At 40.0% G+C, this 27,549-nt stretch overlaps 1 protein-coding gene across 3 annotated transcripts; it reads right to left on the minus strand.

Moving 5' to 3' along the window:
* Window positions 1-739: 739 nt before the first annotated feature.
* On the minus strand, window positions 740-20,975 carry LOC107389950 (rho GTPase-activating protein 6). Of its 3 annotated transcripts, none has more exons than XM_015966379.3 (13): window positions 20,686-20,975; window positions 9,840-9,999; window positions 8,694-8,765; window positions 7,030-7,292; window positions 6,720-6,915; window positions 6,522-6,577; window positions 6,297-6,447; window positions 6,051-6,199; window positions 5,265-5,444; window positions 3,859-3,956; window positions 3,494-3,750; window positions 1,567-1,641; window positions 740-1,476 (listed from the first exon to the last, which is right to left on the minus strand). In XM_015966379.3, exons 1-13 carry the CDS (start codon window positions 20,830-20,832, stop codon window positions 920-922), a joined length of 2,361 nt encoding a protein of 786 aa, XP_015821865.1. In that variant the 5' UTR covers window positions 20,833-20,975; the 3' UTR covers window positions 740-919. The 3 variants fall into 3 exon arrangements, with proteins under 3 accessions (XP_015821865.1, XP_070400095.1, XP_054602849.1); XM_070543994.1 differs by having other exon boundaries at window positions 20,691-20,848; XM_054746874.2 differs by lacking the exon at window positions 20,686-20,975 and adding an exon at window positions 13,779-13,929.
* Window positions 20,976-27,549: the final 6,574 nt, after the last annotated feature.

A 27,549-nucleotide genomic window follows, 5' to 3' on the forward strand; every position in this document is an offset into this window, starting at 1 on the left:
CTACATAGATCTATAAACTAGCTGGTGCTCTTTCAATTCTAGATAATGATTAATCATCTTGTCTTCATTTGCATATCTGCTAAATCTTGTTTGAATGTGATCAGTGTCTTGAAAAAAGATCCAAATAGTTGAAATAATAATAATAAATAGTAAAAGTAAAACAAATCTTTTGGTTCAGGTTCATTTTTCTCACCAATTACAGTTTGAACAACAAACAAAGGCGTGATTCACAGAAAGAAGCATTTCTTGGTCCTTTACTGCCCTCTAGTGGTTTTTTTAATTCATGTTTACACTTAAAAGAAGGAGTTACCATCTCTTTTTTGTACTGTGCATAAAATTTACATATTTTTACACACAAAAAAGAAGAAAAAAAAGAAAATTATGCTGATAATGGTGAAATGGTTGTAAAGTGTTAGTCTCCTGAAAAACTGTATTATAATTGAGGCATTTACATTTTTAGGAAGCACTAATGTGAATGAATCATAAATAATTACACGTATTGTTGTTGTTGGGTTTTATCAGGCCAAAAACAAGCTTGTTTGACTAACTGGTGACTCTAAATCAGCCCTGTGAGTGAGTGTGTGACTGGTCGTAATGATCTGAAACAAAAACATCAAAAACATGTTCTGCAGCAACAATACATCTAACGATAAAATAAATTTAAAAATACTATTTTACAAGATTTTTTTATTTTTCATATGAGAATTAAAAAAAATATTCAAGCGTAATTCCAACAGTCATGTCAAAATATATGTTTCTGATGGCTGGAAATAAAAATTCTCTGTTAAATAACTTTTATAAAGCATCGTAAAAAAATGTCATCAGTTAAATAAAATACATTCTTGGAAGGTAAAAACATACTAAAGAAAGTTCTGTTTTGTGTCATATAAATAAAAAAAACTAGATGAAGTTGTTTGAATCACACCAAACTTTCTGGAAGAGCTTCTGGGGTTTCGCTCGACAGCACCTGCCACACACACCACCTTTCGGTGTGTGTGTCGGGTTTATCAGAGGCTTTTTCCTTCACAGGCCTCGAGGCATGTGCTGTATCTACAGTCTGGAGGGCAGGGCTCTGCTGGGGCAGCTGGAGGCTTTCAGGAGCTCTCTGATGATTGAAAAATGGGAGTTTGGAGTGAGAAGTCTCTCTTAAAGGTCCAGAACACAGAGGCAAAGACAAACTGTCTGTCCTGTCCATGAATAATGGGCATGGAGGGCATTCTGTCCTTTGTGCAAAGGTGTCCAAGTTAATAGCTCCTGATTGGACGCTCGGTGACTGATGCGAGGATTCCTGCTGCCTCTGCTCTCTCTGGTCATGAGGACCGCTGCTGCTGCGAGTCAGCAGGGGGTGTGGCCTGCAGTCCAGAACACCCAATGGTGTTTGTGTCGATCTGACGGGCAGTTTGTTGTTGCCTTGGTGACTGCTCAGCCCCTCCGATGATCCGAACGAGTCACATTCTGATGCGTCTCCAAGGGAGCCTGTGAGGAACCGTTCATGAGTACTTCACATTTATCTTTTAACCCAAAGGCATCTGGGGCAAACTTAGAAAAACAAGAAGGTTCTGTTACCAGTAAAGTGATGGCCAAGAAAATCCTTCCCAAACAGCTCGTGCCAGGTGTCCCAGAAACAATCAGTCGAGGCTTCTGAGAGAAAACAGGAGAATTAAGAGGATTATAGAATATGTGGAAAACTATGACTGAACTGGAGTCGTGACCCTCCTTAGAAGCTTTCTTCTGCTTCTCTTTGGACTTGGCATCGATCCAGCTGTTGGATAAACAAATACCGTCGCTGACATTTTCTCCCATTTTGTATAATAGGATTAGCTACAGCAAATATATGCCCATGTTTACTGGCTATGCATTTTTTTTTATTTTGCAACAATATTTTCTCCATGAAACCCTGACAGAAGGTCAAAACACAAATACACCTTTCAAAAGAAATGTTGGAGTTGTCTAGGACAGTGCTTCCCAAAGTCGGGGTCAGAACCCCACTCTGGGTCTCCAAGAACTTTGCACTCATGAACTGAAGCTTTATTTCAAACTTAATTGTACAAATATGTAACTAAATTGTCATAAATGGATGTAAGTGAATATGAAATGAAGCGGTTTTCTGTAAACTTTTAAGCTTTTTAAGCTTCTTTGTTAAATCAGAGATGTCCTGAGTCACATGTTTTGACTTTGCTGTTTTGTGGGTCTGAAGTTGAAAAGTTTGTGAACCACTAAGGATCAATGTAACCAGTTTTTATAGAATATCCCATAAATACATAAACACATCTGTACAACTGTATGCTATTTAAAGGGGCATGAAGTAAGAATGGCATCTTGTGTTCAGATTTGGGTACTGCAGTTCATTTTCCAAAACAAACAAGTTCGCTCTGAGCAACTGTTGCCAGTTACAGATCAGTGGAAAACGAAAACGAGTCATTCACAATAATCTGATAAAAACATTTTGTTGTAATATTGAGCTGTTGGTTATTGGAATTATTATTTTTAGATTTCTAGCGCTGACTGTTTTTATTTACCATTAGCATTGTGTGTGTGTGTCTGCTCTGTCTTCTCGATCCCCAGTGAGTCGTGGTGGATGGCTGCTTATACTGAGCCAGGATTCTCTGGAGGTTTCTTTCTGTTAAAAGGGAGTTTTCCTCTCCACTGTCGTTGCATGCCTGCTTAGTATGAGGATTGCTGTATAGTCAGTGACTTGATGCAATTTGCTGGGTTCCTTATATAGGAAACATTATTTCTGATTGGCTTAATGAACTGTGAATTGGAATGTTTATTATGTGAAGTGCCTTGAGACGACTCTTATCGTGATTTGGCGCTATATAAATAAACTTGAGTTGAATTGAATTGAATTGTTAGCTCAACGTTAGCCTCTAGCCTTCTTTACCCAAAATTATAGTAAAATGAAAACTTCCTTTTGTTTATATCTTTTGCCTTTTTTGCCACCTCATGGGCTCACATATGACTGGCGTGGAACCAGGAAATTTGAAGGCAGGACAGATTGTAAACAATGCCTTTGTCCCTCTTTAGCCTTTTTAAAAGAAGAAGAACCAACAACCCCCCATCTGGCTTATAAGGAAATCTTTTTCTATGTAATCTTTGTTACAAAATGATTGAGACATTAGGATGTCTGGTGATTATTTTGTACTAACTTTTTTTAACATATTACACCTTTAATGAATCTTAAATGTAATTTTCCTCATATTAGAATCATATTTTACAAGAAAAGTTTTGCTAATGTGAAAAGTTAAAAAGAATCCAGGGTTACTTCGCAGCTTTGTGTGTATTTTTTAATAATAAATAAATAAATAAATAAATAAATAAATAAATAAATAAATAAATAAATAACTTTCTAAATAGTTCTACTGTAACGTGAAAACGTTTACACACCTTTAAGTATCGTGTGTTAAAAGATCTTTGATTTATGCGAATGGGCCAAAGCGCTCTGTTAAATATGACTTTACATTACATATTGTTAAACATAAATATGGTTTACTTTTGTCAGTCGAAAGTGTTGGAGAAGTGCTGCCCGAGCCGTCTTTTGAATTGCCACAGACTTTGTACGAACTGGAAAGTATAGGAGCTCTGTCTGAGACTGGACTGCTGTCTCCTGGGTTCTTGCAGAGCAGGCGGTCCGACAGCACGGGCGAGTTATTGTCATAAGGAGACACCTCCCCGCTGGATGCTTTGAGGGAGTCATTGGACAGAGATCTCAGGGAGAATGAGCCGTCAGGTCTAAGAAGGCTCGAATCCCTGCAGAACCAAAGAAAAGGAGAAATTTAAAAGCAACTCCCTGCTTCATTTTGATAATTTGGAAGCATAGTTTGATGGCAGAGAGGGAATTAAGAAATGGGAGCTCACGAATACTGAGAGTCCTTCCTCCTGAGCAGATAATCTACAACATCAGGATCAGTTTCTAGCAAAGTCATCAGCACCTCATTCTGCAGGTCTGCAGGAACCTAGAGAGGAAAAAGGGTTATTTCCTAACAGATAACTACACCAGCAAACACCAAATCCTTATTTATTTACATTAAATTATTATAAATTCCACAAACAGGATTATAAATGTTTACAAAGGTTCCTCTAACTGTTGAGTTTTGCTCAAAGAATTTTTCTTTTGCAATATTTGGCCATGACCTCTGGGGCATCATGTAAAAATGTGGTTATAGTGTAAGAAACCAGCTCTGTGACGTCTCTCCTTAGAAGATAATTGTCTTCTGACAAATAGCAGGAAAAAACAGAATAGATCTTATCCACAAAACAAAGAGAAGCTGGAAAAACTGAGTGACCCTTCCAGTGACTGTTCTCACTCTTTTATGCTTGAAGGGGACATTTTAGGACTTATAAAAGTTGTTTGCATGAATCCATCTCACATAATCAATTTCAGGAGTTTTCTTCTTGACATTTTCAGTGCCTTCCATAATGAGCCGATTCAGCACTCTGTTACTTTAAGGAAAAATGTTTGAGCTGGTCACACCCTATCCCCTGATTGGCTGCTATAAGCTGAGAAGCTCTGATATTCAGTACTTCCTTACATGTGAGAGGTGGTTTTATTCTAATTAATTCAATTAAATGTTTGAACCTGTTTGTTTTAGGCAGATAATTCCTAAAACCAAACACTGTTTGGCGCATTTATACAGCTTTCTGACATGTGATGTCACACGCCCAAGCTCCGCCCCCCAGCTTCTGGCCGGAGGGCATGAAGACGGCCCTCCCCTGTTGTTTTTATCAGTCAGTTGTACATAAATTGAGCTAAACAGCGGCTAAACAAAACTATGACGCATGTAAATGAAAGAAGGACAGTAATGTAAAATATTACAGGTTTTCAAGATAAAATACACTGACGACAATGGTTAAAAGCCATGCAGCTTGTTAGCTATTTCAGACGAATCCGGAAGCTTTGTGCTAACCAACGTTAGCTTTGCGATGTAACTTGTTGATCATCTGCACAAAGATGTGTTGGATGATTTTAAATAGTAATATCTATTATTAGTAGTAGTTTTTATTCATTTGCTTAAATCGCGGAGATAGCCTACACCTCTGGACAGTGGCTGCAGAGGGTCATTTTGGCCTCCAGCGTTGTGAGCATGTGTGGTTTTACCCTGATGTAAACAATAAAACTCAAGGGGTCTTTGGAGGCAGCAGAGACCCACATGGCAGCAAAGGTGCAAACTCCTCATAAAACAAAACAAAGAAATCTCTGTACATCTTAGTTTGGTTTGAACTCATTTCAAGCTATTTTAAAGTTTGTAGAGATTTTATCTCACCATAAACAGCGTGTCGTAGGTATCAATCATCTTTTGGACCACACTGATGATGGCTGAACTCTGTTCTGCACGGGCAAAGCTCTGGACAGCAAACTCTTTCTCTGAGTTCTTCTGCTTGTGCAGCAGATTGGGTCCAAAGATGGTGGCTAAGTTGCGTGATGTCATCTTGTTTCCTTGGATCTATAAAAGCAGATTGCGGCTTAAAACAAGCAAACACTCAGGTTTATACAGAAAAAGCAATTAAAATTAAACTTCATTCAGTTTATTTAGTCCCTTGCTTTGGAAGTAATTAAAACAAAATAATATCTAGGTCGTACGCTAGCCAAATGTGTAAATGCCTGCAGAGTGGTACAATACGTCTAATAGGTTCTGGGCTTTATTATGCAGGGCAAAACAAATTAGGAGAGAGCAGAGTGATTTTTAGAGGCACGGAGGTTGTGTGTGCTTGTGGTGCAGCAGTTCATCAATCATTTAATTCTGATTATCCTAATTGATCATCAGGTATAATGATGCTGCATTTTGGCGCGGTGCTTTCTGCAAATAAGAGGCTGCAGATGTAACAACACATCTGTCCTGCTGCCCTCTGATGGCTGCTGGGATTCATCGCAGTAAATCTGTTTATGAGGTGGAACAATAATCTCTCAAGGCTGCACGTGCTTTCATAGGGTTTAGGTCTTTCTGGTTAAAAAAGCTTTTAATACTACTATGAAAATAATCAACAAAAAATTATTTAAATATAAGATCACGTGTGTCACTGGTGTTTGAATAGTTGTTAAAGTGTATTGCCTGCAGTCCCTCGCTGTCCGTGCTGTCTTCAGCGTGTTTGGACACGGTGGACAACAAACAGAGGAGGCGCTGCAGCGTGTCGCTGTTACAGGGAGGGAGCAGCAATACCAGGAGCTGGATGGCACTCTGCTGAGATGAATTGTCCAAAACTACCGGAAAAATAAAAGAAATGCATCGATTAGTCATTTTTAAATGGTTATACAAACATAATTTGTGCTTTCCAGTGTGTGTGTGTGTGAGCCTCACGCATGGTGTGGATGAAGGCTGTGTACAGCTCTCTCGTCAGCAGCGGGTCAGGCATGTCTCGGAGGAATTTTTTTAACAAGGCGGCGATGTCATGGACACATTGCTCCTGGTCTACGGGCACATCCCAACCCTGATCAAACTCCTCCCGAAGCTGCACGAAACATTCCCAATCAGTGCCACATTTTTTAAATAGCTCAAGTGAGTTATCCAAGCGTCGAGGCTCACCTGTCGTACTCTCTTCTTGGAACTTCCAACGCGAAAAATTCCAAGAGTCTGCAATCCTGAACGATGACAACACACAGTCAATTGTGCAAATATTGTCACTTTACCTCAAACAACCAAACCAAATGCTTGACTGATGAGCTCATGGACAGGCATGCAGGTGCATTTTTGTGGATTGCGTTCATAGTTTCAGCTGTGTACCATTCTTTTCCAGATGCTGGCAGCAGAGATCCACTATCCTCGGCACCTGCCTGTAAATCGGGTTCAGGCTGAGCTTTTTGTCGCGGGGTTTCTTCCTGTTCCCGGCCGCTTCATCCGGCATAGACAGCTGCAGGGCCTCAAGGAGTCGAGACTGGTTGTCATCGAGGTCAGTGATGCAGTCCACGGACACTCCACCCTGTCCATCAGATTGGTGACAACCATTTAAAAGCAGTTGGCTCGGAGTGAATTTATGTGCCATGTTTATTCGTCTGTACTGAGTGAATATCTGAAAAGGTCAGGAAACGCTCACCCTCCTGTGAGTGCGTGGGGCTGTGTCTGGTGTGCTGGGCAGAGGCGATTCATTATGGCTCTCAGAGTTGGAGCTCAGGGATGAGTTGCTGCTAGAGAGCTCCTTGTTAGTCCTCTTAAGGCTAGAGGACAGGTGAAGGAAGGATAGCATCAGTTCCGTGGGGTTAGTCTGCTCCTCCCGCAGGTGATCGTGCCGCAGCTTGTGTATGCGATCGTTGGCGATGACATGCAATAGTGGAATGCCAAACACCTGTGGCATAGTCTCTGTGTGAGAAAGGAACAAAGAGAGAAAACAGGGATAAATAATAGAGTTGGCCACAAGGCACTATAGTACGGAAGGTGATTAGGGCCACTGAAAAAAAAAAGATTTTTATCGGAATTCAGAAAAGTCAGAATTCTGAAAGTCTGAATTTTGTCCAGAATTCACATTAATGTCAGAACTTGGAGGAAAGAAATTGAAGATAAAAATATTTTAGATTTAAGATTTCTGGGGTTACAGTCAGATTTTTAAGGCTAAAGTGGGAATTTTGAGATTAATGTCAGAATTCTGAGGAAATATTCTGAGGAAAAAAGTCTGAATTCAGAGGGAAAAAATGGATCATTTAGAAATTAATGTCAGAATCCTGAGATTTCATCTGAATTCAGATTTTAAAAAATTGAGGAAAAAAATATCTAAATTCTGAGACTAATGTCAGAATTCTCAGCATAAAGTCAAAATTACTATGATTGTTTTTATTGTGTGTGTGTGTGTGTGTGTGTGTGTGTGTGTGTGTGTGTGTGTGTGTGTGTGTGTGTGTGTGTGTGTGTGTGTCTAATCCTCTTGTGTACCTGATACATTCTAAACTGTTTTCAAGTCACATTTAGCTTCCATCTTGGATTACTGAAAATTAAGTGGTCAGTTTTAACCCTTTGATGCATAATGGTCACTATAGTGGACAGGTACTCAAAACTGTTATTTATTTGTTTTTGCTATTAAGCACAGCTGTTGAAGACTTTATTGCATTTGAGCCCCTCCATTTGGACTTCAGTGAGTCAAGCCAACATATTTCATGTTCAGAACGCACGCCGTCCACCGAGCTGGACATTTAATAAATTATATGTAAATGATTACATTTTATAAAAAATATTTGTTGAAATTTGTTTCATTCACACCTAAAGATGAATGAAAAAAATCATGGTTGAAGATTTCATAATTCATGCATCAAAGGGTTCATATTTAGATAAGAATAGCAAGATGGGACTTCATTTACTCAAAGCACATTCCTTCCTAAGTGTCTTTGTAAACAAAAGGAGCGAGCAGAAAAAAGGGCCTGGGAATGCTGGAGGACAGGCCGCACCAACAGAGTTAGCACTTAAGATTGTTTTCAGTTGCGTCCCTCAACTGCCTCTTTCTGACTGAGAACATCACTTTCCTGCCGCATTGTTGCAGCGGGCGGGGCAGCGAGGCGGCCGAAGACCGCAGCTTCCTCTGTTACTGTAAGATTCGGATCAGTGGGATATAAACAGCTGAGAGCAAAAACGGCTTCAGCTAAAAGGACAGGGGCTAAAAAAGCAGGAACTGTCTAAGAAAACTCACTGTGTGCATGCCAAACTTCAATTAAAATATTTTAAAACAACAAATGAGAATGGCACTACTCTAGTGTATCATATCAGGAGTAAAACTACCTTTATCTTTGTTCTTCTCTTTAGATAATGAATCCAACTTCCTTCTAAGAGACTTCTTGTGCTTGAGGCCACCTGAAAAGATGAATACAGAAATAGATTTAGCACCTATTCAAGGTTGCTCCATTATTTATTATTTAAGCTTTTTCCCCTAATTTCTACATGAAGAAAGGCTTCACAAAGATGAAATATTAATTCAACATAAAAAATAAATCCTGTTGAGATTTAAAGAAGACCTAGAAGGCAGTTATTCAGCAATCTAAAACTGATCTTTGATCAAATTTGTTGGAGCTTAAAATGTCCCAGGAGCCCTGAGAAAAGACCAACTAAAACATGCATCAGAATCATCCATGTGCAATGAGCACAAGGTCAATATGTTATTTTTATTTTGTTGTCATGCGTGTGCATGATGACAATAAAGAATTCTTATGAAAGAACAACCTCAGAGCCGATTCTTCACAAAAAAATACAACTTTTTTTCAATCAAAGTCACCATTGTAACACAATAGGTCTTAACGACATCAATGACTCATTGGAGGTGGAGAAGAGGTTTTCAAAGGTAGTTTCAGCTTGTTAAAAAACAACAGACTCTCCCATATCACAGTCAAAATTGCCAAATCAGATAAGAAGAAACATTTTGAAGAACCCAAAGAAGTCCAGTTGCCTTCATTTGAACCCTTTAAATTAACCAATTTTCACTTTTCGTATAGATCACTACTGCACACCCACAGGTAGAGTGGGTCTATTAATTATAGTATATTAATTAAATTCTGTGTATTCCAACATATAACATTCAGGAGGAATCCATTAAATCAAGACAAGCTGGATTGATTTTTGAGAAATCTGACCAGATTGATGAGCTAACCGCTAGTCTGAGCATGGTCAAGAACATGGTTTATTGTTGCTGCTTTAAAACAACTCAGACCTAAATAATATCATAGCAGATCTTGTGGATGTTGTTTTTTACTTGGCAAAAATACTGTGAGATATTTTCAAGAACTTTTCCATGCTGAAAAGGAAGTGCTAATGCTAACTGCTGCTGCTATTTGTGATTGAAATAGCCATATAAATCTATAAAAAGTGATGGAGATGTAATGGTTTATAAAAAGCATTTGCATCCACTGCTGTGTGTCCTAGGTGGATAAGTACATTTAGGGATGGTGATGTGGCAACCCAAGTCATGACAGCGAACCAACCGCCTGAAGGCAACTTCCTGGAGACGAACCCGTTCCAATTCAGAGAGACTTTGCAGGGGGACGGGCTTTAGGCAAACATTGTGGCCTAAGGTGCTGTTCCAGGTGAAGTCACCCTGAGGAAACACATACACAAACACACATTAGATACTAAAGTGGTGTCAAATTACATTCCTGTACTAATTTAAAAGGCCTGAGGTGTCAACATACTCGCAAATACCACTTCTATACTCACCAGTTGAGTTTGATTAGCCTTGTAAATTTAAAGGAGATATACTATGACTATTTTCTTCAGTTATAATAGTACCACGGTCAATTCCAAACTTATTAATGGCGTTCTTTCCATAAATCTCTCTCACATAGTGATTGCTGCAGTTTTATTCTTGATAGTTTCAGTACGTTCCAGAATGTGTCGTTTCAGCGCTTTATCACTTTAAAGCTGTTTTAGCAAATCTGCAAACAAGCTAGGTTTTGATGATCGCAAACATGAACACTCCATTTTTCTCCACAATATATTTACAGCTATACTAAGTTAGAATGTAGTTAAGAGGAAATAAAATAAAAAGAGGTTATTTGTTTTTCAAATTTGCCATCGCAGCTTTAAGGAAACAAGCTGGAGCTGGCCACACCCACCCGTCTCCACTCTGCGCGGCTGCTATAAGATGAGAAAATCCGATATCCGGGAGGGCCTCAGAATAGAGCTGCTGCTCCTCCAGCTCCTCCTTTTCTTTTGCACCGAGAAGTGGTTCTTTGCTAATTTCCCCATTTGTGATGTCACAAACGGGGACTTTTTGAAACAGCTTGTTTTGGGCACATAATTCCTAAAGCCAAAAACTGACAGTAAACAGATGAATAGAGTTTTGGTGTGCTTATAGAGGCAGAGGAGACCTACCCTGCAAACAGTCAATGTTGTATGGATGTGCAGATCATGTCTACATTGAGTCTGTCGGTCCAGACCACGTCTGTAGGACGTCCAAACTAGGCCTTTGCACAGTGGGTACATGGTAGCACAAAATGATGCAAAAAGTGAGTTTTGCATTACATGTCCCCTTTAAAGCTGCATTTTCTTTGTTTTATTATTTTAGATTTGGTAATCGAGATGAACGGAGTCGAAATTTTAAAAGTAATTTACAAGCTAAATTGGACCAGCTCTCTAACTGCAAACACCAACTATAAAAGCTGATTGTGCAGATTAACCCACTAGGCAAAAAGCCTTCTGGTCACTAAGAATGCACATTTTTACAGCTTCTGAAAGCAAACGGACTCATTCTAATTCTAATCCTCCATACTTTCTGCATTATTATGTATAATTTTACTACACAGGGAAACAATTCTCAGCTAATCTTTTATTAAACTAAACCTCAAAGTCCTTTATGGCCATTCTGAAGATTTAGTACGAAGCATATAATCAGATTTTAAATTCTCTACTTTTGAGCATCTCCGTGTTGGAGATTACAGCGCTTTGATCCACAACTATTGAGCCAATCATATGAGCCGTGTTCCAAAGAGGCTTAGAAAGTCATTATTCAGGATAAGGCTTACATCAAATTGGCTCACTTCCATTAGATGAGAATTAGGACTGAGCTACAGTAGCAGATATAATTGAGTTATACACATACAGTATGACAAGTGTAATATAAATACAGATAAACACAGCACACAGTCAGGGAGGTGTCCGCAAATTCCTTCTGATTCATCACAACAACTCCAAACAGAGTCATGAAGAAAGATCTGCAGACGTCAAGGAGTCATGTAGCAACTAGTGTGGCTGACAAGAGTTTTGTTTCAACATCATCATCATGTCAGTTTGGGATTAAATGATAAAGGGAAGCATTTGGAACTGTCAAATTATGTGATTCTTCAAAATAAAATGCTCAAATGTAACAAAGAATGGTTGTTGGGTAATTTTATCAATCCAGGATTACCTTAGGGAAGTTTTATCCATCAATGGTGTTATCAAGAAGCTTTATTGCCATTGAACCAGCGTCCCGGTACAACGAGATGACAGTTCCAGTTATGTTTGCTGCAAAGTTTTATTCGAATGAGCTGTTCTAGGGTTGTCTTAAGGGAGCCAAGTATAAGCAAGAATGTCTCAAATATAGTCTAGTGACTTTCAAAATCAAGCATTCTCATTTTAACAAATATTTCATTTCAGCGGATGAGCCCCTCACCTAACTCAATAGTAATCCCACATGATCTGTTTTCAATAGTGCACCGATTGTTACAACCCTAGGCTGCACAAATAAACAGGCATAGTTTCTCATTCTGCATTGACTCCAGCTGGGCTTGGAGAGTGAGGATACCCACCCAATATAGCTGCGACACTGTTACGCTCTTCATCGCCCAATGGTGGGTCTATGTATTAATGTCTATGGTGCCATTCCCTTGTTTCCTAACAAATATTTAAATACACTAAATGTTTTATCAGCAGGGAATCATTTACAAGATTACCATTCAAAAACATACAATGAGTCTCATCTGAAGCATTTTTAACTCTGAACAGCTGCTTGAACTGTGCTAATGGTAATAATCCACACTTTACGAAGTTTTTTTGCACATCTGCTTTCTTTTGCAGTAAACAGTGACAGAAACTATTATGAGTTCAGCAGATGGAGCAGAGCACACATCTCAGCACGACACCAGGAAGACGATCTAAACTCCAGAGAGAGTAGCAGTTTGTCAGCTTTGTTAAACGTGACTGTTCATGTGACTTTGTGAGAAATGCAGTAAATGACTATGTTACTCGTGTTAAAACGTCCCTCTGGTGTGATCGTGTTTCTTTCCTTACATCTTGATGTAAAGATCAGATGACATCAGTTGTTACACTTTCTCTACGTCAATAATACGTCTTTAAATAACAGCCTTTTATTTTCTAAGCATTGTGATGAACGTTGATGCAATCCCCCTTTGGCTATGACATAATAGCAGGTTTTAGTGAGTCAGGCCCAAACATGCCATCAGGGTGCAGTTCTCGTCCAATATTTCTGCAATTATTAACAGGCGGTGGATATTTGCAAAGGGCTCTTTCAAATAACGGCCTATAATCGTTGGAATTTGTCACAGTAGAAGGAAATCCGATCCCGACAGCTGTTCCTAGTTATTACGGAGCATTTGCTGTCATTGAGAGATGAAGTTACATCCACATATCTCGCAGGATAATATTTTCACATAAAACTCCTCTACCTTGCTTTGTTTCTTTATATTTCACCTAAAATAAATCAAATCTTCTATTAATTCCTGAAAAAACTTCCAAATAAACCAAAACTATGCAGCTAAAATTCCTTTTTTTCCTTTTCTGTGCATCAGGTGCATTTGCTCATGCACTAATTTTAATTCAAAGCCTGGCTCAAACACAGCAGCACTTCCTAGAGTACAATGAGAGGAAATGTGCAAGGTAGTTTGTACATTAAGTCCTGGATCTAAAGCTCTGATTACACTGATCAAGCACGCTTGAGTGAGATCCCCCGAATGATCCTGGAGTGAGACTTTTTGACACCATTCAGTGAGACTTTTTCAGTAAAAAGTTACAACTTTCTGGACATTATTTGGTCAAAGATCAAAGGTTAATCCTAAATTAGTTTAAATATTTAAAAAATTTTGTTTTGTTAATATTACTTTCTTTTTTGCTTTTAAATTAGCCTTTTTCTGTGATTTTAGCTGAATGCTTGCTGAAACAAGCACAGAAACTTTTCTACAAACCAAAACTTGTGATTTCCATTAAAACGGGCCAAAACTAAAATATATTTTCCCAAAAGTTTACATTTTTAACTCATTTAATTCCCAAAAGTTTACATTTTTAACTCATTTAAGATTCTAACTGTTCATCTTTTTCATGTTATTATTCATCTGAAAAATAATTTAAAACCTCTCAGAAGGAAAGTGGCAGTTTACTCACAAGATAAATGACGCTCCTTTCTTGGGTAACAGGATCCTCCATCACAGATTACATATAAAGTCTGCTTTCCACAGAAGAGGAATGACCCCTAAAGCACTTTAGTCCCAGACTTTCCTGTCGAAATGATCCGATGCACCAGACGGTCTCCATCTCAGTAAACTGCTATTTTAAACACCGCCGGCAGATGGAGCCATGCTTGAGTTGGAAAGAGGCCAACATGGAGTCCCAATCCCAATGAGCAGCATGAATACTGAATAATTTACTTATAGGTGGGGTTGACAGAATGAGCTCAGACCCTGGAGTGTCTGTGGTATACAGCTGTTTTAGAATAGAATAGAATAGAATAGAATAGAATAGAATAGAATAGAATATCCCCGGTTGTCCATCAGCGAGGACATTTTGATGTCAGCAGCAACACTGATTCACAGAATCAAGTAAATTTCAATACAGGAGCGAAAACTATATAAAGACTAAAAAAATGAATAATGAAAGGACAAAAACACATATTCTCTAAAAAAACAAAACATTTAATTGTACTTATCACGTTAAATACAGAGTAATAAAATGTAGGTAGATATTTAGCCAAATAGATTAACAACAGAAACTGCAAATAAGCAGGAATGCAAAGGACTGCTTACTGGTTTTGTTGGGAGCAGCAGTGGTCATAGAGTAACAGCTGCTGGGAAGATGGAGCAATGATAATGTTCCTTCCTGCACTAAATAATGATTCTTTAATTTGATTCCAACATTAAAAGGTGACAGTAGCACAGGAGCTAATTGCTCGCCCTGTAATCGGAAGGTTGCAGGTTCGAGCCCCGCTCAGTCTGTCGCTGCCGTTGCGTCCTTGGGCAAGACACTTAACCTACCTTACCTGCTGGTGATGTACGGCAGACTCGCCTCTGTCAGTGCGCCCCAGGGCTGCTGTGGCTACAATGTAGCTCATCACCACCAGAGTGTGAATGTGTGTGTGTGAAAGGGTGAATGAAATTGCTTTGGGGGGTGCCAGGACTCTAGAAAGTGCTAGATCAAATAGAGCACATGTGTCAAGACACAAGGCCCCCGAAATAAATATCAAAAATATATTAAAATTGACCCGCTGGCTGATACAACATCCCATGATGCATTGTGGTGTTAGCGCGGAGCCAAAGTGCCCTCGCCTTTGTGTTTTTTCCAGTGTCTGCTGCCGGTGTCTGCAGCTCCTCGGTCTCGGACAAACTAAACACTTCTCTCACTCAGCGCTGAGTTTACTCAGCTATTTGCCGACGTTGAAGCCCAAAAATGGAGATTTTAACCGCTCAGTAATGTGTTCTTGACTGAAAGAGAAAGTTTTCCAACTAACTTCCAGACAGAGCTGATATAACTCCAGCGAGCAGCGACACGCTCAAACCAGCATGACTCTGTGGCTGCTGTAGTTTTTATTTTTCCTCCCCGACACACAAAAATATGGTCAAGCTGCTCAGACATGTTCACCAGCACAAACCTATGTGAGCACCTGTTGTCATCTAATGTTGTCATTATTATGATGAAGATGAACAAAACAACAGGAGTCTCCTCCTCAGCTCAGATCAACCCCATGATGCAGGTATCTGGCTGGAACAGGTGAGCATCACAGTAAACCAGTGGAGCAAACTGAGCTTTAAATATTTAGGTTTTATGCTCTTTTTCTGCTCCAAAACATGAAAGTTAACAGGTGTGTGTGTGTGTGTGTGTGTGTGTGTGCGTGCGTGCGTGAGTGTGTGTGTGTGTGTGTGCGTGCGTGCGTGCGTGCGTGCGTGTGTGTGTGTGTGTGTGTGTGTGAATGTGTGTGTGTGAAAGTGTGTGTGTGAAAGGGTGAATGAAATTGCTTTAGGGGGTGCCAGGACTCTAGAAAGTGCTAGATCAAATAGAGCACATGTGTCAAGACACAAGGCCCCCGAAATAAATATCAAAAATATATTAAAATTGACCCGCTGGCTGATACAACATCCCATGATGCATTGTGGCGTTAGCGCGGAGCCAAAGTGCCCTCTCCTTTGTGTTTTTTCCAGCGTCTGCTGCCGGTGTCTGCAGCTCCTCGGTCTCGGAGAAACTAAACACTCCTCCCACTCAGCGCCGAGTTTACTCAGCTATTTTCCAACGTTGAAGCCCAGAAACAGAGATTTTAACCGCTCAGTAATGTGTTCTCGACTGAAAGAGAAAGTTTTCCAACTAACTTCCAGACAGAGCTATAACTCCAGCGAGCAGCGACACGCTCAAACCAGCATGACTCTGTGGCTGCTGTAGTTTTTATTTTTCCTCCCCGACACACAACAATGTGGTCAAGCTGCTCAGACATGTTCATCAGCACAAACCTATGTGAGCACCTGTTGTCATCTAATGTTGTCATTATTATGATGAAGATGAACAAAACAACAGGAGTCTCCTACTCAGCTCAGATCAACCCCATGATGCAGGTATCTGGCTGGAACAGGTGAGCATCACAGTAAACCAGTGGAGCAAACTGAGCTTTAAATATTTAGGTTTTATGCTCTTTTTCTGCTCCAAAACATGAAAGTTAACAGGTGTGTGTGTGTGTGTGTGTGTGTGTGTGTGTGTGTGCGTGCGTGCGTGCGTGCGTGCGTGTGTGTGTGTGTGTGTGTGTGTGTGTGTGTGTGTGTGTGTCTTTAACATATGTTTCATATAAAAAAACCTTATTAACACTAATCTTTATTCTAAAAGAAATGTATTCAGTTTTCCGACTATAAAGTAGGATGAATGGCTCCACCTACAGTTCATAAATGTCTCTACAACTTCAATGAGAACGTGAGTAGAAAACCTTTTTTCCCCCCAGTTGTTTAGAGCATTATATAAAATGTTCCCTTAATGCTTTCATAATAACCATCTTATTTAAAGTTTTATGAGAACAAAACTGAAACAGAATGTGGAAATGAAAAGGAAAGCATCCTGAACGCTTTGCCTAAAGGGATGTTCTAAAGTCATAACCAGAGAGTAGATAAGCAACGGGGACAAGGAAACAATATGTGATGTTGAAAGGGAGTTGTGAGCATATTTTAGGATTAGAGAAACTTATTTGTGTCACATTAAACAGCAGCTGACTTGGGGAAGAATTGCCGCAGTAATAAAGAGCATGTAGAGCACCGCAAGGTCAGATCTGCAAGGTAACTGAGACAGAAATACATGGAGATGTTATTCTTGTTAAAACCACTTAAAATACAGATTTAAATACTTCTGATCTTCCTGAGATTCTGGGATAAGTTTTCATAAAGCTTTAAGTACTGAGCGTTCCAGAGTTGTTGGTAAGAGGATGAACGGAGATCTGTGAAAAATTCAAGACAAACAAGCTGATTTTAGTTCATCTGACACCTTGATAAGTCGTAACCATCTGAAGCACACTGTTTTCTCACAGAGTGGATGGCTTTAATTGAGTTATAATATAAATAAACACTTGATGCTTTTGCGCTGTTGTTGTGAAAGCCTGCACGTTTAGCCCCTGCGCCATGCAAAGGCACGGTCTCTGGTGGGAAGAAGTATGCGCCTGAGGGGCTGTAGGCAAGGATCAGGTCATTCTGCTGCACTGTGAGAAGCACGAGTCGCGGCTGTCTTCATGTAAACCAGATGTCTCTGTTTTCCATCTCAACTCAAGCTGCAGCCCACTCAGAATGAGGACATCGCTAGTGCTGCAGTTTTCACTTCAGTTTTCACACTTCAGTTTTCAACCTGCAGTGTATGGAAAATTTTTAATCACATGAATGAAAATAACTTTTTTTGTTGTCTGTCACTGTTGTCTCTCTGTCACTGTTGTCTAAGCCGGATGAGGTCTGTCATGCCACAAACTCAGTAAAGTTAACAATGCAACAGGAGGAGTATCAAAAATGCCAAGCAGAGGTAAAGCATTCATCCATCTATTTTCTGAACCCGCCTGTCCATGTGGGGTCGCGGGGGTGGGGGGTTGGGGGGGGGATGGGGGTGGTGGGGGAGGGGGGGGGGGGTTGGGGGTGGAGGGGGTGGGGGGTGGGGGTCTATCTCCAGCGGTCAATGGACAATCAGTCAGGGTACACCCTGGACAGATAGCCAGTCCATTGCAGGGCAACACAGAGACACACAGGACAAACAATAATGCACACGCACGCACGCACACACACACACACACACACACGCACACACACACAACCTAAGGACAATGTAGACAGACCAATTCACCTAACAGTCATGTTTTTGGACTGTGGGAGGAAGCCGGAGTACCCGGAGAGAACCCACGCATGCACAGGGAGAACATGCAAACTCCATGCAGAAAGATCCCAGGCCGGGAAGCGAACCCAGGATCTTCTCGCTGCAAGGCAACAGCTCTAACCACTGCGCCACTGCACAGCAGAGGTAAAGCAGAGGTACACAATTCTGATCCTGGAGGGCCGGTATCCAGCCCATTTTAGTTTTAACCCTGTTTCAACACACCTGATTTCAATCAGCAGGTGATTAAAAGGCTTCTGAGCTTGATGAGCTACTGCACACATGATTCAACCACTGAATCAAGCGTGTTGGAGCAGAGAAACCACTAAAACGTGCTGGACCTCTATAACCAGGATTGGGCAACCCTGCTGTAGAGGAAACCTGCTCGGACATATAATGCACGTGAAAATTGTCTTCTACCCCTATTTCCTACATTAGCCACAGAAAGAAGACAGGGGATCGATCGGGTCAGAAAAACTTTGATCTACGTCACACTGTAAATTTGCATCACTTTGGCTCGTGGTCACGAAAAGCTGCATCAATGTAGCGTCCAGGAAAAAGCAGTGCTCCTCGGCTAGTAGAAGCTAATGGTTAGCAACTCCCCTACATGGCAGAACTCCTTCAGGTTTGTGTTTTTTGTGAAGATAAAACATCAACATTGCATGAAGAGCAGAGACAGTGGAAGAGTGGCATTGCTGTTAGCCAATCAGAGGTGAGATATTTGAAAATCAGGAATTATAATGATTAAAACTTCAAATCCTGTCATTTTTTTACCCCACAGTCTCCCAGCTAACATCTTCTTCCTGAACTCGGAAACTTTACACTTGGAACTCACAAGACATTCATTCATACTAAAGACCACCGCAAATTTATTAAAATAACGAGTGTAGGCCCATTAAAAAAATATGAACATTTAAAAGCCATAAATGTTCCTGGTAGTGATTCATAAACCTCTACATTGCAACAATGTCTTCATCCGTTACTTACATAAAACTAAAAGTGCAAATCTCAGCAACAGTTTTGGCACAAATATTGTAACAGTTCTGCCAGAATAACAGCGTAATGCAAAACTGACAGTGATGTAAAGGGTAATAAAATAAAACTTGCATGAACTGCTATGAATTTGTTGAGACTGGAGCTGTTTTAAGATGACAACTACACAATTTGAGCCTGCCAATCCAGACAGAATGTATCCACATTTCACCAAACTGAGGTAATTCAACGTTATAAACACATAAAATATGAATTAATAGTAAAGTTATAATGAAATATCAAATCATTAGAGTTTGAGCACCCTGCCGCATGGGCTACCATTAAGTGGACGTGCTGAGATTATCATGGGAGTAAATGTGCAGAAGTTTTATGTAAAAAACACACTTTTGTGCTTTTACGGCTCTTGTTTTTTTTTTGTTTTTTTTTTGGATTCTTTAGTCCCCCAGTGTCTGAGCGCACGCCCACAAAAATGTGACTTTGATTACTGGAGTAAGGTTTACATACAAAGGCACGTACTTTGTGACTGTAAGCTGACAGCACGGTCATGTGAGCCTCGAGGAAGGATTTCAGACGACCTCATAAGTTCAACTCCAACTGCAGTTTTAAGATTACAGCATCTACTGGTAATTGATGATTTATAACAACTCCCTTTGTTTTCAGCCAAAGAGGCAGCGTTTTCCAGCTTTGCTATTCTTGACAATAAGCAGGCGTGTGGTGACCCATGCAACTTCCTCCTAAAAGTCATAAATTACCATCAATAACTCCAGGGAAATTCTGCATCATTCAGCTGTTCTAAAATAGAAGAACGTTGGCTGTATGATCAAAGTCGTTATATCTGGAGTTCATTATAAGTCTAATACAGGTCTGTGATACATTTCCAATTTGATAAACAAACACTGTTACTATGACGACCAGTTCAAGCAGTCTTACAGACTGTTTTGTTTAGTAATATGATCGCTTAAAGAGATTTTCCGCCCTGGTTTAAGCTTCTCATTGTGTTGTAATTTTGCTTTCCTTTTGAGTTGAGAATGTTTGTATTTAGTTAGATCTGAGACTAATAAGAGATCATGTAAGAAGTCCTCAAGGGATATGCAGATTGCAATGCAAAAGTCCACAGACTTTGTTTATATTTAACCATACACAGACTGTGCAACTTCTTTAAATCCATCCCAGCTTAGTGCATTCCTGCAGAAATCTGCTTTTATTTCGGTCTTGAAATGCGAGATTCAGATTTCTGAATCTGAGCCAAGGGAAAGTTTTCCATCCCACGGGGTGAACTGAATCCCATTTTGTGGTGAAATACGCAACAAATTGTGGATGTCCAACTGTATATGGCACAAACGTGTTAGTCACAAACATGGAAATGTTGCAAGAACAGGGAACCATGATTGATCACTTGTTGTTTTTGTTTTCTTCTTATTCTCCTTCACTGGTATTTCTGCAACCAATGATGCAATTATTCAAAATGTGCATTTAAATTAATATATTAGGTTAGGAAATGCCTGATTGGATTAGTAATTCATAAAGAAATTTCAATCACTTCCGGAATTGTGGAACAACTTATCCGTTCTTACAAGCACAACGATATGAAAAAGTTTTCCAAAGGGGTTTTCAGCTGCACAAGTTATGCAGAATCATGTAAATGAACGTTAATTATATTATTGTTTTATTCACATGTCTAAAGCCACCTGTCGGACGAGTCACCGACCTTACACGAAGTCTCCTCGGCTTCGGTACCATAGTGTCGCATCAGCGTCGACTCCAGGCTCCTGGTCTGCCTCAGTTTCCTCTTGGCGATACTTTTGGGGCTCAGCGAGCAGGAGAAAACGCTGCTCAGCAGTCCCTGAGCGGACATGTCTCCCTCTAGTCGGTTCACATGAGGATGAATAAAACCATCTCCCGCAGATCTGATCCGAGCCCGGTGAGAGGAGCTCCAGAGGTGTCGACCCAGCGCGCAGAGACGGTATTATGAAATGCGCGCCCGTATGCGCAGGTCACCTCCTCCTAATCCCAAACGCGCACTGACTCAGCCTGGCTTCCGGCTGCAGCTCAACTCCAAACATGACACCAGAAGATTGCAGGCGAGTGTTTTATTCATGTGTGACTCAACTGTCAAAGATTTCAATAGATTATTGTGCAAAAAAGAGACTTACTGACGAACACAAACAAAGGCTGCTGTTTTTGTTAGAATTTGTTAGAATTCGTGAATTGTTGGAGATAAATAAAACGCAATCCGAGAAATAACAATAAATATCAATAACAGGTCCATGTGAATGATAAGTTTCTTCTAGTTCTGCTCTAACAGTGAATGTCACACACTCAGGGGTGGCCACAGAAAAGTTTCATGGGGGGGACATAGAAAATTTTAGGGTGGCACAACATATTGGTCCTTGTGGTAGTTCCTGGAGTGTTTAGCCTTTGCAGTGCTTCTTCGTTCTTTGTCAATAAAAGCAAAGTGCATCCAACACGATTTGCTCAAATTTAGGAAACAAAAACATTTCAGTTGCTGACAAGGTAGATAATAATGTTTTGCTGCTCTGTGTATGGGCACTGGAATCAGAAAAAGAAAACAGAATTAGTATAACTAAGATAGTTTGTTTTGTTATTTTAATTTCAAAATCTATTATTTTAGCATATTGAATTATTCAATTAACCCGTTGCTGTCTTAAAGTGACAGTGTGTGTTTTTCCTGGCGATAGGGGGCAGTAGATACCTAAATTGTTGCAAGCAAGCAGTATTTATGTGTTGGAGTAAAACCTTACCAACGGATGCCCATTAGGGTAAAAAAGCCCCGGGGAGTGCAAACTTCAGCAAAATAACGACTTCCTTTCATCACTGGCAACAAGTGAAGAGATAAATAGGGCAAAACAACAACATTTGAGAATGGAGAAAGTTTTGTAACTGTTGGTTTCAACTCTTGGCCATTTTGTCCTCGTGGGCTCCCATGAGGAAACATGGCATCTAATATGGCGCCACCCAGAGACTTAGACCCACTCCCATGTATTGTAGACCTGCTTTTTATGGTTATATGTTAAGGAACCTCCAATGTTTTTCAACAACTAGGACTTATTTAATTTATTTTCAACAACATTTTGATGGATGCTTCCAGAAATTAATTGTAAAAACTACACATTGTCTCTTTAAAAACAGACACACATTGATCTTTATAGCATTTGAAAAGGGTATTTGGTAGCAACATATTTTTATCATGATTTGTTTATTTACTCAATAATTCTGGTTTATTTTTATGTCTTGCATAAAGTAGATTAATTTATGGTTTGAGTGAACATGAACAGGATTTATTACAATTGTGTGTGTTTGTGTGTGTGTGTGTGTGGGGGGGGTGTCTTCCTTTTCCAGAGGGCGCCCTGGCCACCCTTTGGGGGCACCACTGTGCCCACTTTGCCCACATTAGTTGCCTTTCTTCATCACACTGCATTTCTAGTTTCACTAAGAGGAGGTGGAGATACATGGCATGCCATGCCCTCTGATTGGACCCTTCCTGTGGGAGCCCTGGGGAAGAGACCAGTGTGATAACATGACATGTGAACAAGCACTGTATGGCCTCGATAAGGATTCATCTGATACCAAAGAGTCCGCCAAACAGACAGGGGAAGTGGTGATAAGTGGGTGGCTTTATGTTTGATGTGCTCATGAGGTTTGGGGGCAACGATTCCTGGAAGATTCTCATCAGACTTCCTGTTGGATCAGCTGCACCCATCGGCACCATGAAGGGTGGCAGAAACGTGCACATGGACTTTTCGGAACACCTTACAATCCAAAGTTTGGTTTGTTTCAGAGGTTTATTTCCACACATTGAACATATTGTCCTGTCCATGTACGCATATCTTGACTTCTTTTCATATAAATTATGATTTCTTCTAAGCAGGGGTTAGCTCAAAGGGATGTGGACAGATCAGCCGAGAACGTTTGTGGAGATTTGAGTGGAAGGTGAGATTTCCTGCTGATTTATTAGTTGAGGGTCTTCAGTTCTTTGTAAAACAATTACGTGCATCGTTTAGCATCCACTCCTGGAAGGATAGGTAAGCGAATCAGGGGTTTGTTGTTGCAGAAAAATATCTAAGCAAAATACTACATTTGAATGAGTCATCGTGAGAAACATCACAGTGTGTTTGTGAGAGCTGGAGAAAGCCACTAGATGGAGACAGAAGACATTCTTTATTTGTAGTCTGATTTGGAGCCTTTTTTCTGTTAAATTCTATCATCTAATGTCTTTTTCTATTCAAATAAACTTTATGAAAATGAAATTTATGTGTTAAAATCCCTTAAAATCCAGGATTCATTGAAAGCAGATTTTGCAGACACATATCTTTTTTTTTGTTGCAGGACTTATTAAGAAATGTATTAAACTTCTGAGTAACACTTTACATTAATGGTTCCTTTATTAACATTACTGAGTGCATTATTAAGCATTAATAAACTATTAAATATTAAAAACTGCTTAACCATACTAAGCACATGCCCACTCACTTAATAGTTAAAAATAACAGCAATATTAATATAGGGACTCCACATTTATGAATGCTTAGTAATGCACTAAGTTATGTTCATAAAAGGACCCTTTTTGTAAAGTGTTACCTGAAGATGCATTGATTCAGGATTCACTGGGAATTTGTCTTAAAAAATCGCTACAGATCATGATTATTCTAATTTATTCGTACACTTAATCTTACATTTTATAACATTTGTGTAATAGGCATTAATGCAAAACTCATTAGCTAAAAATCTGCCATCAGAGACATTTTTTCATGCATCCAATTAGATCAAATTTTCAGAATGAAAGCAGTAAAGATCTGTTTATGCTGGAGACAAAGTGGCTAAAAAGACAAAATTCTGCTGAAAGTAGAAATTCTGACTGACAATAAGATTTCTGTGGGGAAAAACACTCTTATTTTATTGAGATTTTATTAATTGTATATTGCATCCAAATAAGTAAATTTGATCATTGTCATCAGCTTTGGGGTGTTTAATCCAACTTATGTCCAGATCATGAGTGGGACATTAAGACCAAAATGCACTGATACAAACACAATCTGATTAAAATATCTTTCATATAATTACGTGATATTATTAACAGATATATGAAAAGATTTAATGGGGCGGCCATTTTTCTAAATAAAAAGCACGTTAGACGCATGAACACAAAAAGAGAGTTAAAATGTAAAAATCTGCCTTTAGTTCAGCTTCATGCAGGGTCTCCTTTCTGTCACTTGTTGGTGCTGGTGCACTTTAAAGCTCGCGTCGCTGCGGTGTTATCGACCGTTAATAACGCACGGCAAAGTGAGAAGGCCACCAAAAGGGAGTGACACAGCATCTTTCAGCTGCTTTGTGTTTAAGACGCTTTTCAGTGAAATGATGGTTAGCAGGAGGAACGTTTATGAGAAAGGATTTGATTTCTGCACACGTCCTTTTCTAGGTCTGCAGCGAAAAGAAGAGGGGTTCATTTTACCTCCGTGACTCATCACACACACACACACACACACACACACACACACACACACCATCATTTCCAGGAGATTACACTCTGAGATTTAAATATGTGCGTGCAATCCCTGTGTGGATACGTTTAGCATAGAATTCAAACACAGAGCATTCATCATCTGAAAGCTGAAACACTAAACATCATTTCCAATCCTCGGAGGAGAGTGCATCTCTATCAGATTGGTGGATGGCATTATCGCTCTGATTACCACCTCTTACATTTGATAGCGCATCTTCTCCACAGCGAAGGAAGAAAATGGGAGTAATGGTGAGAAGAAAATGCAATCTAGATGTCAGAGGAGCACATGATTAACCACTCGCAGAGACAGTTGTTGTGTTAGAGCTAAGCTATGCCATCTCACCCCTCCCAGCCTGCTCTCTCAAACATTACTGGCCACGAGGTATTGATTTTTCATCCTTCTCAATATCCTCTTGCCTTTAATAGAATTTACACCAGACTAAGTTTGAAGAAGGTCTGCCCTCACCCTCATAGTGGATCCTCTGAGCCACACGGAGGGCAAGCTTGCCTTTCATCTGCTCAAGTTGTGAGCACTTGAGAGGGATGATGGAACTGGACAGCAGAGGCAAAAATAGTGTTTCAGGCAGTTTGGACAAAAGCAAGGAGAAGGAATGGTGAGTTTACAGCGTTTTTATACTCATCAAACTTTGTAACAACACTTTGTCAGGGCATGCTGACGAAATTTACTGAAAAATATACAACATTTGAGAGTAATTTCTCAAGAATTACAATTAAATTAAGTGTGAAACGATGCCATTAAGGCTGAAACGTTTGTCCGGGGAAATAGATGACTGAAATCTGTGAACATTTGCCATTCTACCATGATCACATGCAAAAGCAATTATCTTCCGTATTGTCGGGCTAATGAGAGCCGTAATCCGTGGCATTAGAAATGATGCGTGCTCTCCCAGATTTGCTCAGAGGCTGGGAGCTCGGCCCGTGGCGACTAAGTGTTTCTGATGCAAGCGGCAGCGTTGGCTCGGTGACCTATAGCAGCTTTCCATGGGCACATTGATTTTTCTCCCACATTACAGATAATTGCTGGATGCTGTGAATCCTATCCTCCCAGGGCAGCAGGGAGGAGCTTCTTTAGCATGTTGACACAAGAGTGCCAATCTGATTTGTGGAATGTGATATCCTGGAATCTCATTGACTGCAATTGACTTTTGAGTACTTCCTGTCTATGGTGTAAGTATATTTAACTGCCTGCTTTTGTGCTGTTAGTGTTCTGTTAATTGTGCCCTTTGGCTTTTTAGCGTGTTCGTTTTATTATAATTAATTATCTATTGGGCATTTCTCTCAAGACGGATAATTAAACTCAATTAAAAATCAAGACGGATGGCTATCCTGATTAATATTTTAGACAAATAGTGCAAAACTCAGTTGACGGCTTTGCAAATATATCCATAGCCCTGAGTGTGAGCCAGGCAGCTGCTCTTCTTAGATTAATACGCATTTTCCTGTTCCGCATTGAGTGACTCTCATCATTTTATGCAAATGACTGCATCTACTGTTTGTTCTGCTTCATAAAGTAATGAAAAAGCAACTTTCAGCGTTATTATGTGAGGCACAAATCTGCTTTAATGGACTAAAAATGAACGTGCACAACTGCACCTCGGTGGGCTTTTGGTTGCCTCTCTAATGGCTGCTTTAAACATTGTGATGTTTTATTTCATGCGCTCTGAAGCGCATTTAAGTAATTCATCATGAATTCAAAAGTTTGTGTTCCAGTCATGTAAGTCAGGGAAAATGTCCAAGAAGCATGGCACAGACGAGCTACCCGCCCACACACAGAGAATGCATTAAATCAGAAGAGTGTCGATGTGCACGCTGCTTAGCGTCGACATCTTAAAAATAAGTGGTTGCAACCCAAAAGCAGCACGCCTAAAGCAATATTTGGGATCTTTTGAAGTCAGTTTCTACAGAAAGGTTGTGAATAGTTAATATCTTACCTAGGAGAAAGCTCTTAGATCGACTAGCGTTTGGAGAGATTCTTTAATTCTGACCATGTTGAAGAGTCAATGATTGGTCTAGGTTAAGCTATCTTCAAGCAACTCAAATCAGAAAAATGTTTCAACAGTTCATGTAAACCTCCACAGTACTGTCAAATATGCTCTTGTTATTTGTAAAAGGTTTTGTTTATGTGCAAGCAAGCTTCAGCGCTTCTGTTGCAGCCCGGGGCCCTTCCTGCAGGAATATCATAACGTTCCTGCAGGAATATCATAACGTTCCTGCAGGAACAACAGCACAATATGAATCTGACAGATGGTGCAAAGGTTTTTAATCTGATGTTCTAATGATGCTCTATAAAGATGTCTCAGACAGGAGTAGTTTTGAGACTGCAGCAATTGGCTTTAGTGTTTAACCCAGTGGGCTAGCCATTAGCTCACTTTACCCATCGTGACATTTTTTCAGAATTATAATCAGAATTCAAAGAAGTATCTCCAACAGGTTTCATATTATTAATCCCAATCATCCATAGGGCCCTAAGCAGGATTTGCTTTGGGCCCCTCCATATCAACAAGCCAACACCAGATGGTTTATCATTCCTGGGCTACACTATGTGTACAACATACTCACTTTCTTTAGCATCCTTTGCATTTAGCTTCCATAACAACAGTGTTATTATGGTTATTGATTATAACGTGATAGAAGTAGCAAACCTAGTCTGGCAAGACATCCTACAAATCTGACTATATACTCTGACCACGACCCATAGACCGAGCTCAGCCATGGGGCGGAATCTACAGTATCTCTGCATGCTATTGGACAACAAACAAGGTGACATACTCACCACTATGGATGCCAGTCAGCTGGGCAATCCACCACACACTGTTAAAGAAGATGCAAATACCTTTTTTCTAAGTAAAGGACTTAAGTGCCTATACCTGCTCTTGACTCAAAGAAAAGCCCAAGTCTAAATAGTCTGAAGTTAATTACAAAGCTGCTTCAAATGAACCGTCGCCATTTATGTATTTTTGCTCAGCCGCAGTGACATCACACTCACCAAACCGAGGGAGCACTGTAACTGACAAGACAAAAGGCTCTTTT

The sequence above is a fragment of the Nothobranchius furzeri genome, chromosome 14 (genome assembly GCF_043380555.1).
Source record: "Nothobranchius furzeri strain GRZ-AD chromosome 14, NfurGRZ-RIMD1, whole genome shotgun sequence".
In the NCBI taxonomy this organism is placed as follows: domain Eukaryota; kingdom Metazoa; phylum Chordata; class Actinopteri; order Cyprinodontiformes; family Nothobranchiidae; genus Nothobranchius; species Nothobranchius furzeri.